At 55.9% G+C, this 13,445-nt stretch overlaps 1 protein-coding gene across 1 annotated transcript in view; it reads left to right on the forward strand.

Annotated features, from left to right (window-relative positions):
- The first annotated feature begins 4,067 nt into the window (after positions 1–4,067).
- PKN1 (protein kinase N1) overlaps positions 4,068–13,445 on the forward strand; it is a 39,930-nt gene continuing 30,552 nt past the window's right edge. The window contains exons 1-2 of the mRNA XM_058425761.1: positions 4,068–4,302; positions 12,242–12,542. Of these exons, the coding sequence (XP_058281744.1) occupies positions 4,282–4,302; positions 12,242–12,542 (322 nt within the window). The 5' untranslated portion in view covers positions 4,068–4,281. The remainder of the gene's footprint in view (positions 4,303–12,241; positions 12,543–13,445) is intronic.

Raw genomic sequence — 13,445 nt, forward strand, 5'->3', positions numbered from 1 at the left:
TTTTTTTTTTTTTTTTTGAGACAGAGTCTTGCTCTCTCCCCCAGGCTGGAGTGCAGTGGCGCGATCTCGGCTCACTGCAAGCTCCGCCTCCCGGGTTCGCGCCATTCTCCTGCCTCAGCCTCCCGAGTAGCTGGGACTACAGGCACCCGCCACCGCGCCCAGCTAATTTTTTGTATTTTTTTAGTAGAGACGGGGTTTCACCGTGTTAGCCAGGATGGTCTCGATCTCCTGACCTTGTGATCCGCCCACCTCGGCCTCCCAAAGTGCTGGGATTACAGGCTTGAGCCACCGCGCCCGGCACAAAAAAATTTTTTTGAAAACAACTAGCCGGACATGGTGGTGCACACCTGTGGTCCCAGCTACCTGGGAGGCTGAGGCAGGAGGATCGTTTAAACCTGCAAGGTGGAAGCTGCAGTGAGCTGTGATGGCACCACTGCACCCCAGCCTGAGTGACAGAGTGAGACCTTGTCTCTAAATAAATAAATATCAGGCTTGGCGCAGTGGCTCACACCTGTAATCCCAGCACTCTGGGAGGCCAAGGTGGGCAGATCACCTGAGGTCAGGAGTTCGAGACCAGCCTGACCAATGTAGAGAAAGCCCATCTCTGCTAAAAATACAAAATTAGCCGGGTGTGGTGGTACTTGGGAGGCTAAGGCTGGGAATTGTTTAAACCAGGGAGGCAGAGGTTGTGGTGAGTCGAGATCATCCAACAAGAGCGAAATTCTGTCTAAAACAAACAAACAAACAAACAAATAAATATCAAAGAACTAGCTCGCAGAGTTTTTTTTTTTTTTGAGAGGGAGTCTCGCTCTGTCCCCACGCTGGAGTCTCACTCTGTCTCCCAGGCTGGAGTGCAGTGGTGTGATCTCGGCTCACTGCAAGCTCCACCTCCTGGGTTCACGCCATTCTCCTGCCTCAGCCAAGCCCCCACCATACCCACTAATTTTTGTATTTTATAGAGAGGGTTTCATCTGTTACCAGGTTGGTCTCGCTGACCCCGAACCCTTCCTTCTTTTTTCCTTCCTTCTTTACTTCCTTCCTTCCTTCCCTCCCTCCTCCCTTCCCTTCCCTTCCCTTCCTCTCCCCTTCCCCTCCCTCCCTCCCTCCCTTCCTTCTCTCTCTCTCTCTCTCTCTCTGTTTCTCTTTCTGACACAGTCTTGCTCTATCACCCAGGGGGGTGTGCAGGGGTGCAATCTTGGCTCACTGCAACCTCCGCCTCCCAGGTTCAAACCATTCTCCTGCCTCAGTCTCCCAAGTAGCTGGATATACAGATGCCCACCAGTACACCTGACTAATTTTTAAATTTTTAGTAGAGATGGGGTTTCACCATGTTGGCCAGGCTGGTCTCGAACTCCTGGCCTCAAGTGATTCACCCCCCCGCCTTGACCTCCTAAATTGCTGGGATTACAGGTGGGAGCCACTGCGCCCAGCCACAGAGTTCTTTCTTTTATTCAATCAACAAGCATTTGAGAAACAGTTAGAAGGCTCATGTGGCTGGAAGGAGTGAGCAAGGGGGAGAGATGGGAAGAAGTAAGAGTTGATCGTGCAGAACTTCGTGGGCTATGGGGAGGACTTGAGTTTTTTCCCTGAGTGAGCTGGGAGCCATGGAGGGTTCTAGACAGAGGAGGGGCATACCCCATCTCATGTGTTCACCACTCCCTTGGGCTGTTGTGGGAACAGACTGTGGGGGGAGGGCAAAACCAGGAGACCAGGAGAGAGGTGACTACACTGGTTCAGGTGAGTGATGGTAGGGACTGGATGCGACAAAGTGGAAAGGTGAAATGTGGGTGAATTCTGGGCTTGTGTGTGTGTGTGTTGTTGTTGTTTTCTTTTTTCTTTTTTTTCTGGGACAAAGTCTCGCTCTGTCGCCCAGGCTGGAGTGCAGCAGCCTGATCTTGGCTCACTGCAAGCTCTTCCTCCTGGGTTCACGCCATTCTCCTGTCTCAGCCTCCCTAGTAGCTGGGACTACAGGCGGCCGCCACCACGCCCGGCTAATTTTTTGTATTTTTTTTTTAGTAGAGACGGGGTTTCACAGTGTTAGCCAGGATGGTCTCGATCTCCTGACCTCGTGATCTGCCCCCCTCGGCCTCCCAAAGTGCTGGGATTACAGGCGTGAGCCACCGCACCTGGCTCCCTCTTTTTTCTTTTTTTGAGACGGAATCTTGCTCTGTCGCTCAGGCTGGAGTGCAATGGCATGATCTCGGCTCACTGCAATCTCTGCCTCTCGGGTTCAAGCGATTCTCCTGCCTCAGCCTCCCGAGTAGCTGGGATTACAGGCGTGCGCCACCATGCTCAGCTAATTTTATATTTTTTAGTAGAGACGGGTTTCACCATATTGGCTAGGCTGGTCTCGAACTCCTGATCTCCAGTGATTCACCCACCACCCACCTTGGCCTCCGAAAGGGCTGGGATTACAGGGGTGGGACACCGCACCCAGCCGATTTTTTTTTCTTTCTTTCTTTTTTTAGACAGGGTCTCGCTTTGTCATCCAGGCTGGAGTGCAGGGGCGTCATGATCGCTCCCCACAGTGATGCATTCTCGGCCTCTTGAGCTCAAGCGATCCTCCCGCCTCAGCCTCTTGGTGGCTGGGACTACAGGCGTGCGCCACCATGCCTGGCTGGATGGGTTCTGGATCAGCATGATTCTCCTCCTTCTCTCTTTCTGTTGTTAATATCCCCCAAAGAGTTGCTCAGAGGGAAAAATAAGAGAGAAAACATTGCGCCCTGGTTTCTGGGACGACTGAAACCACGCAGAGCCACGCGTAACCAAGGTACCCGCAGCCCACGGCGCTTCCTCGGGTCCCAAAGGGCGCCAGTGTGCAGGCACCGCCGCCAGGGAGCGCTCCCCGCCGGAGCCCCAGAGACCAAGGTTTGGCTCCCTCGCCTGGTTTCCGAAGGAGTGAGGGTCCGACAGCGGCCACGAACAAAGCTGCACGCTCTGCAGACCCCGGAGATCCCCTAGAAAATCCGCAGAGGCCTCCATTCTCCGCTTGGGCACGAGTCTGCATTTATGGAGCGCCATCTGCATGCAGCAACCCAGAAAAAGAAGGCGGTGCCCATTTTATAGCGGGGAAAACTGAGACTCAGAGGCCACAGGGGTCCCCAGGATGAACAGCGAGTTGGGATTCAAACCTCTTTTAATAACGATAACGATAATAGAGGCTGGGCGCGGCGGCTCAGGCCTGTGTAATCCCAGCATTTTAGGAGACCGAGGCGGGCGGATCACCTGAGATCAGGAGTTCGAGGCCAGCCTGGCCAACGTGATGAAATCCCGTCTCTACTAGAAATACAAAAATTAGCCGGGCATGGTGGTGGGCACCTGTAATCCCAGCTACTCAGGAGGCTGAGGCAGAAGAATCGCTTGAACCCGGGAGGCAGAGGTTGCAGTAAGCTGAGATCGCGCCACTGCACTCCAGCATGGGCAACAGAGCGAAACTCCGACCAAAAATAGCAAAACAACAAACAAACAGTTACGATAACATTAAAAGTGACAGCAGCTAACACTTATGCAGCGTCTAGAGTGTTCTCAGCTCTTGGCCTGCACTATCTCATTGAATTTTACCAACACCTAGGAGGTGAGCGCATCATTCCCATTTCACAGATGAGGTGCCCGGAAGGGTTTGGCTTCCCCAAGGCGTAAAGCGCTGGGATTTGAATGCAGATCTGCCCAGAGCTTGTCTCCAGGTAACGGGGAAACTTCCATGCCCTTGAATAGGGGACCACAGATGCAGGCGTCCCGAGCTTGCAAATGCACCGGGGTGGGGTGGGGTGGGGGGTTATTCTGTTTGTTTTTTCAGGGGTCCCGGGAGGCCCAAAGGCCTCCGCCGCTCTTGGCTTGAAAGCGGGGAACCGTTCTCCTCGGGTTCCCGCGCGCTCCAATGGGGGACCCCTCGGCAGCGTGCGGTCGTCGCGGGACCCGGAAAGAGGAAAGGTGGGGAGCCGATCGGGGTGCTCCGGGCTCGGGAGACCGAGGGGGCGGACGGGCGGGACCCTGCAGCCCCGGGGGCCTCTGGGAACCCCTCCCCCCTCGGCCCCGCCCCCTCCCCGGGCGCCGACCTCCGGGGTCACGTGACCAGGCCCGGCGGCCGCTGGGGCCGGAGGGCGCGGCGCGGGGACGCGGCGGCCTGGCCAGGCGAGGCGGGAGCCAAGCAGGCCGGAGCGGGCCGTGCGCCCGGGAGGGTCGCGCCGCGCCCGCCCCCTCCCCGCCACGCCCGGGGCGCACGCGCGCTCCTCTGGCCGCCCCTCCCTCCGCGCGGGGACCCCTGGCGGGCGGCAGGAGGACATGGCCAGCGACGCCGTGCAGGTAGGCGCACCTGCGTCTGGAGTCCCGGGGCGACCGGACGGCGCCGGCGGACCCCGCCCGCGCGCTGCCGGGGGAGCCCCCCAGCCCCCCGAACGAGACTCGGGCGGCGATGGCGAGGGCGGGGGCCTCCGGAGCGCCCGGCGCCCCCTCCCTGGGCCGGGACTGTGGAGCGAGCGAGGCCCTCTTCTCGGCAGGTGGCGATGTGGACGGGGCTGGTTTGGGGGCGATCCCGGAGACAACCCCTGCTGCACCCTCAAACTCGGCCTCTCGGGGAGAAGTAGAAGGGGCGCGGCGGAGGCTCTACTTCGGGTGTCTGTGGCTGGCTGGGAGTCTCGGTCCCTCTCGTCCGCCCCCAAACTCATCCCCCTCCCCAGGGTTGGGTACCCGGCAGGTGCCGCTCCACCTGGGGCAGGTGCCTGGCGCAGTGCCTTGGGAGGGGAGGAGGCCGCTGGGCCCGGCCCGTGCCCTTCCCCCGCATAACAAAGCTCCAGCCACCCCCACCTCTAGACAGCTTTATGATGTTCCAGACGCCACCCAGATTGGCACCTGTTGGCGGAAGTACCCGAGTCACTGCATTAGGTCGGGGGACTGGGAACCCCCACTCCCACCCTTGGGCTGTCAGGTGGAACCTTCTCCCGGGTGGGGAGTGTCTCAGTCAACAGGCCAGGGATGCTCCCATATATAGAATCCTACTTTTTTGCATGGTGGCTGGGCACGGCTGGGTCACCCCCACACTGCTAACACACACACGTGACTGGCACCAGCCTCCCGCCCAGCCAGATTCCCCTTGTGCCACCTGGTGGGTATCACTGACCTGGACTTATCTTCCCCGTCTGTGACAAGCACGGCCAGGGTGACTGCCAACCTTCTTTGGTTCAAGTGACCCAAATCTGAGAAATGTCTGTGCCTCGGTGCCCCCATTAGCACCTCACCATCCAGTTCATTGTCCTGTGGTTGTTGTGTAACTGGGTTCTCGTCTCCTTCTGCACCTGCCCCCGGACCCTTTGTGTCTCCCCGGTAACCCCCGGTCCCTCCCGCCTCCCCAGTCCTGCTGATGGCCTGCCGGCCTTGCCGAGGAGCTGGGCGTATCTGGTGTTGCCGATCACACAAGGTCAGACCTCAGGGCCGGGATGGGCCGGGGTCCCTGCCTCTACCCCCGGCCCAGGGAGGGCTGTGTGGGAATCCCCGGGCGCATGCATGCGCTTGGCGCGTCCCACACATGACCCAGACAGGCTGTGATTCCTGCAATGAGGCTGGACCCACGCCCTGGTCCCCCCTTCCCATCTCCTCCGCAGTCTCTTCCCCCCTCCTGGTCATCCCTCTCTCATGGTTGCTTGGGCCTGCCGCCCTGTCCCTCTGTCTGTCCCAACGTGTGCCTGTCTGTTCTGTGTCCTGCAAACGGATGTCCTGTCCAGATTCCGGAAACGCCCAAGGCATTGAAATCTCCGGATGTGGGGGTCTAGGTCCCTGGCTGCTCTGGCAAGATGGCGAATGTTGGAGGCAGGTCCTCTGGGTCTGAGGTCTCTGCTCCATGGTGGGCAGCGGAGGAGCAGGGGTTCTCCATAGGCCAGGCCAGGCCAGGGCCCTGAGTTCTGGGTTTGCCTTGCTGGCCCTCAGGTGACCCCTATGCCCTGGGTAGAAGTGAGTCACTCAGGGGAGGAGAACCCAGGAGCCCAGCCTCCCTCCCTCTGTGCATTACAGACCTCAGCTGCTGGAGGTGGGGCCGAGGGAGGCCACCTCTCCTCTCTGCCTGGACTTCCCCAGTTGAGCTGGCCCCGCTCTTGGCTGTGTCCTCCCTCTGCCTGCTGGGGATGGGGTGGGGCCTTCTGAGCGAGGGTGGTATTTGGTGAGCCTGGGCTTAAATTCCAGCGCTGATACTTCCTCGCTGTGTGTCCTGGGCCCAGTGCCTTCGCCTCTCTGAGCCTGGGTTCTGACCTAGGAAAAATGGGACTAAGAGGGTGTTCATGGGAGAGAGAGAGACCGAGACCTCACCAGCACTTGGCAGGCGGGGCTGCTGTGAAGTCGTTACTGGTAAGCGGCCCGGTCAGCAGTTCAGGGTGTGAATCTGTATCCTTATTGATTGATTTACTTATTTATATTTATTTATTTTAGGGGAGAGCGTCTTGCTCTGTCACCCAGGCTGGAGTGCAGTGGTGCGATCCTGTCTCACCGCAGCCTCGATTTCCGATTTCCGGGGCTCAAGTGATCTTCTTGCCTCAGCCTCCCGAGTAGCTGGGACAAAAGGCACAGACCAACATGCCTGGCTAATTTCCTTTTACTTTTGTAGAGACAGGGTCTCGCTCTGTTACCCTGGCTGGAATGCAGTGGCGAGATTCTTGTTCACTGCAGCCTCAAACACCTGATCTACAGTACTACAGGAATGCACCACCACACCTGGCTAATTTTTTTTTCTTTATTTTTTTAAATTGAGACTGGGGTCTCACTCTGTCATCCAGGCTGGAGTGCAGCGGCATGATCTCTGCCTCCTAGACTCAAGCCATTCTCCCACCCCAGCCTCCTGAGTAACTGGGACTACAGGTGCACACCACCATGTTTTTTTTTTTTTTTTTTGAGGGAATCTTGTTCTGTCGCCCAGTCTCGGCTCATTGCAACCTCCGCATCCCGGGTTCACGCCATTCTCCTGCCTCAGCCTCTCCGAGTAGCTGGGACTACAGGCGCCCGCCACCACGCCCGGCTAATTTTTTGTATTTTTGGTAGAGACGGGGTTTCACCGTGGTCTCGATCTCCTGACCTCGTGATCCGCCCGCCTCGGCCTCCCAAAGTGCTGGGATTACAAGCATGAGCCACCGCGCCCGGCCTAATTTTTGTATTTTTAGTAGAGACAGAGTTTCGCCATGTTGCCCAGGCTGGTCTTGAAGTCTTGAGCTCAAAGTAACCTGCCCGCCTAGGCCTCCCAAAGTGCTGGGATTACATGTGTGAGCTACTGTGCCCAGCCTTTCTTTTTTTTCTTTTTCTTTCTTTCTTTTTTTTTTTTTTGTGATGGAGTCTCGCTCTGTCGCCCAGGCTGGTGTGCAGTGGCTTGATCTTGGCTCACTGCAAGCTCTGCCTCCCGGGTTCACACCATTCTCCTGCCTCAGCCTCCCAAGTAGCTGGGACTACAGGTGCCCGCCACCACGCCCGGCTGATTTTTTTTGTATTTTTAGTAGAGACAGGGTTTCACCGTGTTAGCCAGGATGGCCTTGATCTCCTGACCTGGTGATCCACCCGCCTCGGCCTCCCAAAGTGCTGGGATTACAGGCGTGAGCCACCGCACCCGGCCTCTTTTCTTCTTTTTTGAGACAAAGCCTGGCTCTGTTGGCCAGGCTGGAGTGCAATGGCGTGATCTCGGCTCACTGGAACCTCTGCCTCCTGGGCTCAAGCCAGCTTCCCACCTCAGGCTCCCAAGTAGTTGAGACTACAGGCACACTCCATCACACCTGGCTAATTCTTATATTTTTTGTAGAGATGGGATGTCACCGCATTGCCCAGGCTGGTCTCGAACTCGTGAGCTCAAGCAATCCTCCGGCCTTGGCCTCCTAAAGTGCTAGGATCACAGGCAGAGCCACCACACCTGGCCAATACTTTTTTTTTTATTTTTTGTAGAAGTGTTTGTAGGTCTTGCTGTGTTGCCCAGACTGATCTCCAATTCCTGACCTCAAACACTGTTCCTGCCTCAGCCTCCCAAAGCGCTGGGATTACAGACGTGAACCACCACACCTGGCCAAATCTATGACCCTTAACCGTAGGCTTCTCAGTCTTAGCACTACTGACATTGAGGGCTGGGTCATGCTATGCAGTAGAGGCTGTCCTGTGCACTGCAGGGCGTTGAGCGGCATCCCTGGCCTCACCCTGATAGAAGCTACCTCCCTACCCACAGTCATGACAACCAAAAATGTCTCTGGATGTTGCCACATGTCCCCAGGTATGGGGAGAAAATCTCCCCTCCATGGAAAACTGTTACTGGCCAGGCATAGTACCTCACACTTGTAATCCCAGAACTTTGGGAGGCTGAGGCTGGCTGATCGCTTGAAGTCAGGAGTTCGAGACCAGCCTGGCCAACGTGTGAAACCCCGTCTCTACTAAAAATATAAAACATTAGCTGGGCACGGTGGCACGTGCCTGTAGTCCCAACTACTCAGGAGGCTGATGCAGGGGAATCGCTTGAACCCAGAAGGTGGAGATTGCAGTAAGCCGAGGTCGTGCCACTGCACTCCAGCCTGGGCGACAGAGCGAGACTCTGTCTCAAAAAAAAAAAAGCAAGACTCTGTCTCAAAAAAAACAAAAACAAAAAAACATACTACTTTTACTTCCTGGAGCCTCAGTTTCCTCATCTGTGAAGTGGGGAGATTCTTGGCAGCTACTCAAGATTAGTAGGGAGGGGTTGGGAAGATGGTGGGAGTGATACACTTGGTCTGTGGCATTCTTCCCTGGGGGCAGCTGCTCTTGAGATCAGTCAGGAGCCAAGGATAACATTCCTTGTCTGTGAAATGGATGCTCCCAGCTGAAGGAGATAACCCCAGGGAGCCATTTCCTAGCCAGCATTTGGAATCTGGGTGCTCTTGTTTTAAATCAAGGCCCTGGCCACGGGGCAGTGACTCACACCTGTTATCCCAGCACTTTTGGAGACCAAGGCAGGAGGATTACTTGAGCCCAAGAGTTTGAGATCAGCCTGGGCAACATAGCGAGACCCCATGTCTATGAAAAATACAAAAATTAGCCAGATGTGGTGGCGTATGCCTGTAGTCCCAGCTGCTTGGGAGGCTGAGCTGGGAGGACTGTTTGAGCCCGGGAGGTAGACACTGCAGGGAGCCATGATCACACCACTGCACTCCAGCCTGGGTGACAGAGTAAGACCCTGTCTCAAAAAAAAGAAAAAAAGTTACATGAGATATTCAACTTTATTGTAAAGTAGCTTTGTGTTAGACGTTTTTGCCCAACTGTAGGCTTGGGTAAGTGTTCTGAGCACATTTAAGGTAGGCCAGGGTGAGCTATGATGTTTAGTAGGTAAGGTGTATTAAATGCATTTTTGACTTATGATATTCTCAACTTATAATGAGCTTATCAGGAAGTAATGCCATCATAAGTTGTTCTTGAACATTACTGTGTACTTAGCAAGTGGTTTTGTAGGCTGCTGATTTGGGGCATTCTTTTTTTTGTTTGTTTTTGAGATAGAGTCTCATTCTGTCACCTAGGCTGGAGTGCAGTGGTGTGATCTCGACTCACTGCAATCTCCACCTCCCAGGTTCAAGCGATTCTCATGCCTCAGCCTCCCAAGCAGCTGGGATTACAAGCACGTGCCACCATGCCTGGCTAATTTTCATATTTTTAGTAGAGAGGGGGTTTCATCATGTTGGCCAGGCTGGTCTCCAACTCCTGACCTCAAGTGATCTGCCTCGCTCATCCTCCCAAAGTGCTGGGATTACAGATATGAGCCACCATGTCCGGCGTTGGTTTTGGAAATTGGAAATTCTTTTTTTTTTTTTTTTTGAGACGGGGTTTTGCTCTGGAGTGGAATGGCACGATCTTGGCTCACCTCGACCTCTGCCTCCTGGGTTCAAGTGATTCTACTTCAGCCTCCTGAGTAGCTGGGATTATAGGCATGCACCACCGTACCCGGCTAATTTTGTATTTTTTTTTTTTTTTTTTTTTTAGTAGAGACAAGGTTTCTCCATGTTGGTCAGGCTGGTCTCGACCTCCCAACCTCAGGTGATCCACCCACCTCGGCCTCCCAAAATGCTGGGATTATAGGCGTGAGGCACCGTGCCCGGCCTGGTTTTGGAAATTCTTATCCCAGTCCCCCAGTGCTGTCCCCTAATTGTGTTGGCCTGAGGGAGGTGCCACTGGGCTGGCTGGGGACCCTGGGCCTCTCAGCTGTGGTCAATAACAGTTGGCGACTGGACTGAGAGGAAGCAGGAAGTTGAGACGGCCCGTCTGTAGGAAAGGGGCCTTGCCTCTGAAGAAGTGGCTGTTCTGACCCTGAAGGGGAAGCCGGGGACAAGGGGTGGCCGGGAGAGTCTGGCTGTAGGGACACATGCAGGTAGTCGCAGGGCTGGAGGTCTGTGGGAGCATGGATGTGCTGCAGGGGCCTCGGGGAGCGTGCATACGTGTGTGAGCATGTGCACATGCATGAGCATGTGGGCCACGCCCTCTCGGGCAGGTGGGAGTGTGTCCTGTATGGGTTCTAGAGCGAAGCTCATAAGCACTTGTATGTGTTTGCAAATAAGTGCATATGTGGTAGGCATGGGAATGGGTACACTGTGAGCCCATTTTCCAGGCACACACCTGCAGGTGTAGAAATGTGCACCTGTCTGTGGATCTTTGTTTCATCCACACACAGGCATGGGAGTGTGCACACACGTGAGCCTGTGTTGCAGGCACACACCTGCAGCCATAACAGTGTGCAAACACAGGCCAGGCGCGGTAGCTCATGCCCATAATCCCAGCACTTTGGGAGGCCAAGGAGGGGCGGATCACCTGAAGTCAGGGGTTCGAGACCAGCCTGGCCAACATGGTGAAACCCTGTCTCTACTAAAAATACAAAAATTAGCTGGGCGTGGTGGCGCATGCCTGTAATCCCAGCTACTCGGGAAGCTGAGGCAAGAGAATTGCTTGAACCTGGGAGGTGGAGGTTGCAGTGAGCCAAGATCGCACCAGTGCACTCCAGCCTGGGCAACACAAAGGGAGACTCTGTCTCAAAAAAAAAAAAAAAAGGGAAAGAAAAAGAAGTGTGCAAACATTTGTGAGCCTGTGTTCTGTGCATATCCACATATGTATTTGAAAGTATGTGCATACTCAAGTCAGCCCCCAGAGCCTGCATCCCCTCATGGATACACCATGAGTGTGTGAATGTACAAACTGCCTACACCTTGGACATTCTCCAGGGACAGGGAGCAAGGACTATCCCTGGGTTTCATCTAGAGGAACAGGCTTGGCCCTAGAGGTGGCTGAAGGGAAGTTCCCTTAGATGCCCTGGAGTTGGCCCCGCGCGAGGGGTGCTGGGAGTTGACAGGAAAGAGGAAGTGGCGGCCGAGAGGCCCTGGTGGGGCTGAGGTTCAGGAAGAGGGCGGGGCCCTCAGCCCGGACCCAGGATGGCGGAGGCCAATAACCCCTCGGAGCAGGAGCTGGAGGTGGGGTCCAGGGTCCCTGTGGGGGCAGGCAGAAGGGGACCCCAAGTGGCACAGGCCAGTAGTCCTTCCCCGGATACTTCTCCGTTTGGGAACAAGGAGAGGAGATGGGGCGCTGGCCTCAGAATTCTCTGTTTGGAGGATGAGACTATCCAGGGCCCTTCGGGGCTCCCAGGTTGGGGAGAGACAGAAGGAAGGAGACCGGGCTCTGCTCTTTAGGGTCCCAGTTGTTGAAGATAGGAGAAGAGCAGATGAGGGTCTTCAAGACTCCATAGTTTGGGGGTACAGCAGAGAGAAGACTTGGCCTGCCCTTGAGATGCCCTAGTTTTGGGGGTGTAGCCAAGGAAAGATGAGGCCTGCCCTCGGGATGCCATAGTTTCAGGGTACAAGTGAGGGAAGATGGGGCCTGTCCTCAGGACCCTGTAGTTTTAGGGGTACAGCAGAGAGAAGACAGGGCCTGCCCTTGGGCCCTCTTAGTTTGGGGAGCAGCAGAGAAAAGAAGGAATCTTCCCTTGGGACCCTCTAGTTTGGGGCAGGCAGCAGAAGGGAGACAGATCTTAGTCTTGAGACTCCCTTAATGTGGGGGACACTGTGGTGGTGGGGGTGACAAGGCCCTGCTCTTGAGATCTCCCAGTTTGGGGAGGTCAGGAAGCAGTGACAAGGCCTCATCACCTTCCAGTTTTGGGAGTCAGAGGAGGTAGAGCAGGCCCTGCCTTGGGAGCCCCAATCCAGGGCAGAGGCTGGGCCAGGCTGGCTGCACGTGGTCTGCACTTGGAGTCCTCCTAGCCCCACTGACCCTGCTCTGTCCTCCGCAGAGTGAGCCTCGCAGCTGGTCCCTGCTAGAGCAGTTGGGCCTGGCCGGGGCAGACCTGGCGGCTCCCGGGGTACAGCAGCAGCTGGAGCTGGAGCGGGAGCGGCTGCGGCGGGAGATCCGCAAGGAGCTGAAGCTGAAGGAGGGTGCTGAGAACCTGCGGCGGGCCACCACTGACCTGGGCCGCAGCCTGGGCCCCGTGGAGCTGCTGCTGCGGTGCTCCTCGCGCCGCCTCGACCTGCTGCACCAGCAGCTTCAGGAGCTGCACGCCCACGTGGTGCTTCCCGACCCGGCGGCCACCCACGGTGAGCTGGGATGCCTCTGGGGATGCGGGACTCCAGGGGTTCCACTGCTCACTGGCTCACCCATGGTCTCCAGAGCCAGGTTAACCCATCTCCACGGACCCCCAGGGAGATGCATGCCATGACCCACGTAGCCACCAACACCCAGAGAGGTGCATACAGCCACACCAGCACCCGGTAACACTCAAGTCTGTGCACGCTGTCACATGAATACCTCTAGACACAGCCACGCCAACACCCAGGCAACATTCAAGGGTGTGCGCGCAGTCACACGAACACCTAAAAAAACTGTCACACGAATACCTCCAGACACAGCCACGCCAACACCCAGGCAACACTCAAGGATGTGCACACTGTCACACGAATGCCCAGAAACTCCCACAGTTACATGGATGATACCCAAAGACTGTTTATTTTTGTTTTTGTTTTGAGACAGGGTCTTGCCTTGTCACCCAGGCTGGAGTACAGTGGTGTGATCAAAGCTTACTACAGCTTCAATTTCCTGGGCTCAAACAATCCTCCCACCTCAGCCTTCCAAGTAGCTGGGACTATAGGCATACACCACCATGCCTGGCTAATTTAATTTTTTTTTTTTTTTTTTTTGTAGAGACAGGGTCTTGGTATGTTGCCAGGGCTTGGCTAGAACTCCTGGCTTCAAGTGATCCTCTTGCTTTGGCCTCCCAAATGCTGGGAATACAGGCGTGAGTCATTGCACCCAGCCTGTTTTTTAAGTTAAAAAATTTTTGGCCGGGCGCGGTGGCTCACGCTTGTAATCCCAGCACTTTGGGAGGCCGAGGCGGGCGGATCACGAGGTCAGGAGATCGAGACCACGGTGAAACCCCGTCTCTATTAAAAATACAAAAAATTAGCCGGGCGTGGTGGCGGGCGCCTGTAGTCCCAGCTACT

This window comes from Hylobates moloch, unplaced genomic scaffold (genome assembly GCF_009828535.3).
Source record: "Hylobates moloch isolate HMO894 unplaced genomic scaffold, HMol_V3 SCAFFOLD_12, whole genome shotgun sequence".
NCBI classification, from domain to species: Eukaryota; Metazoa; Chordata; class Mammalia; order Primates; family Hylobatidae; genus Hylobates; species Hylobates moloch.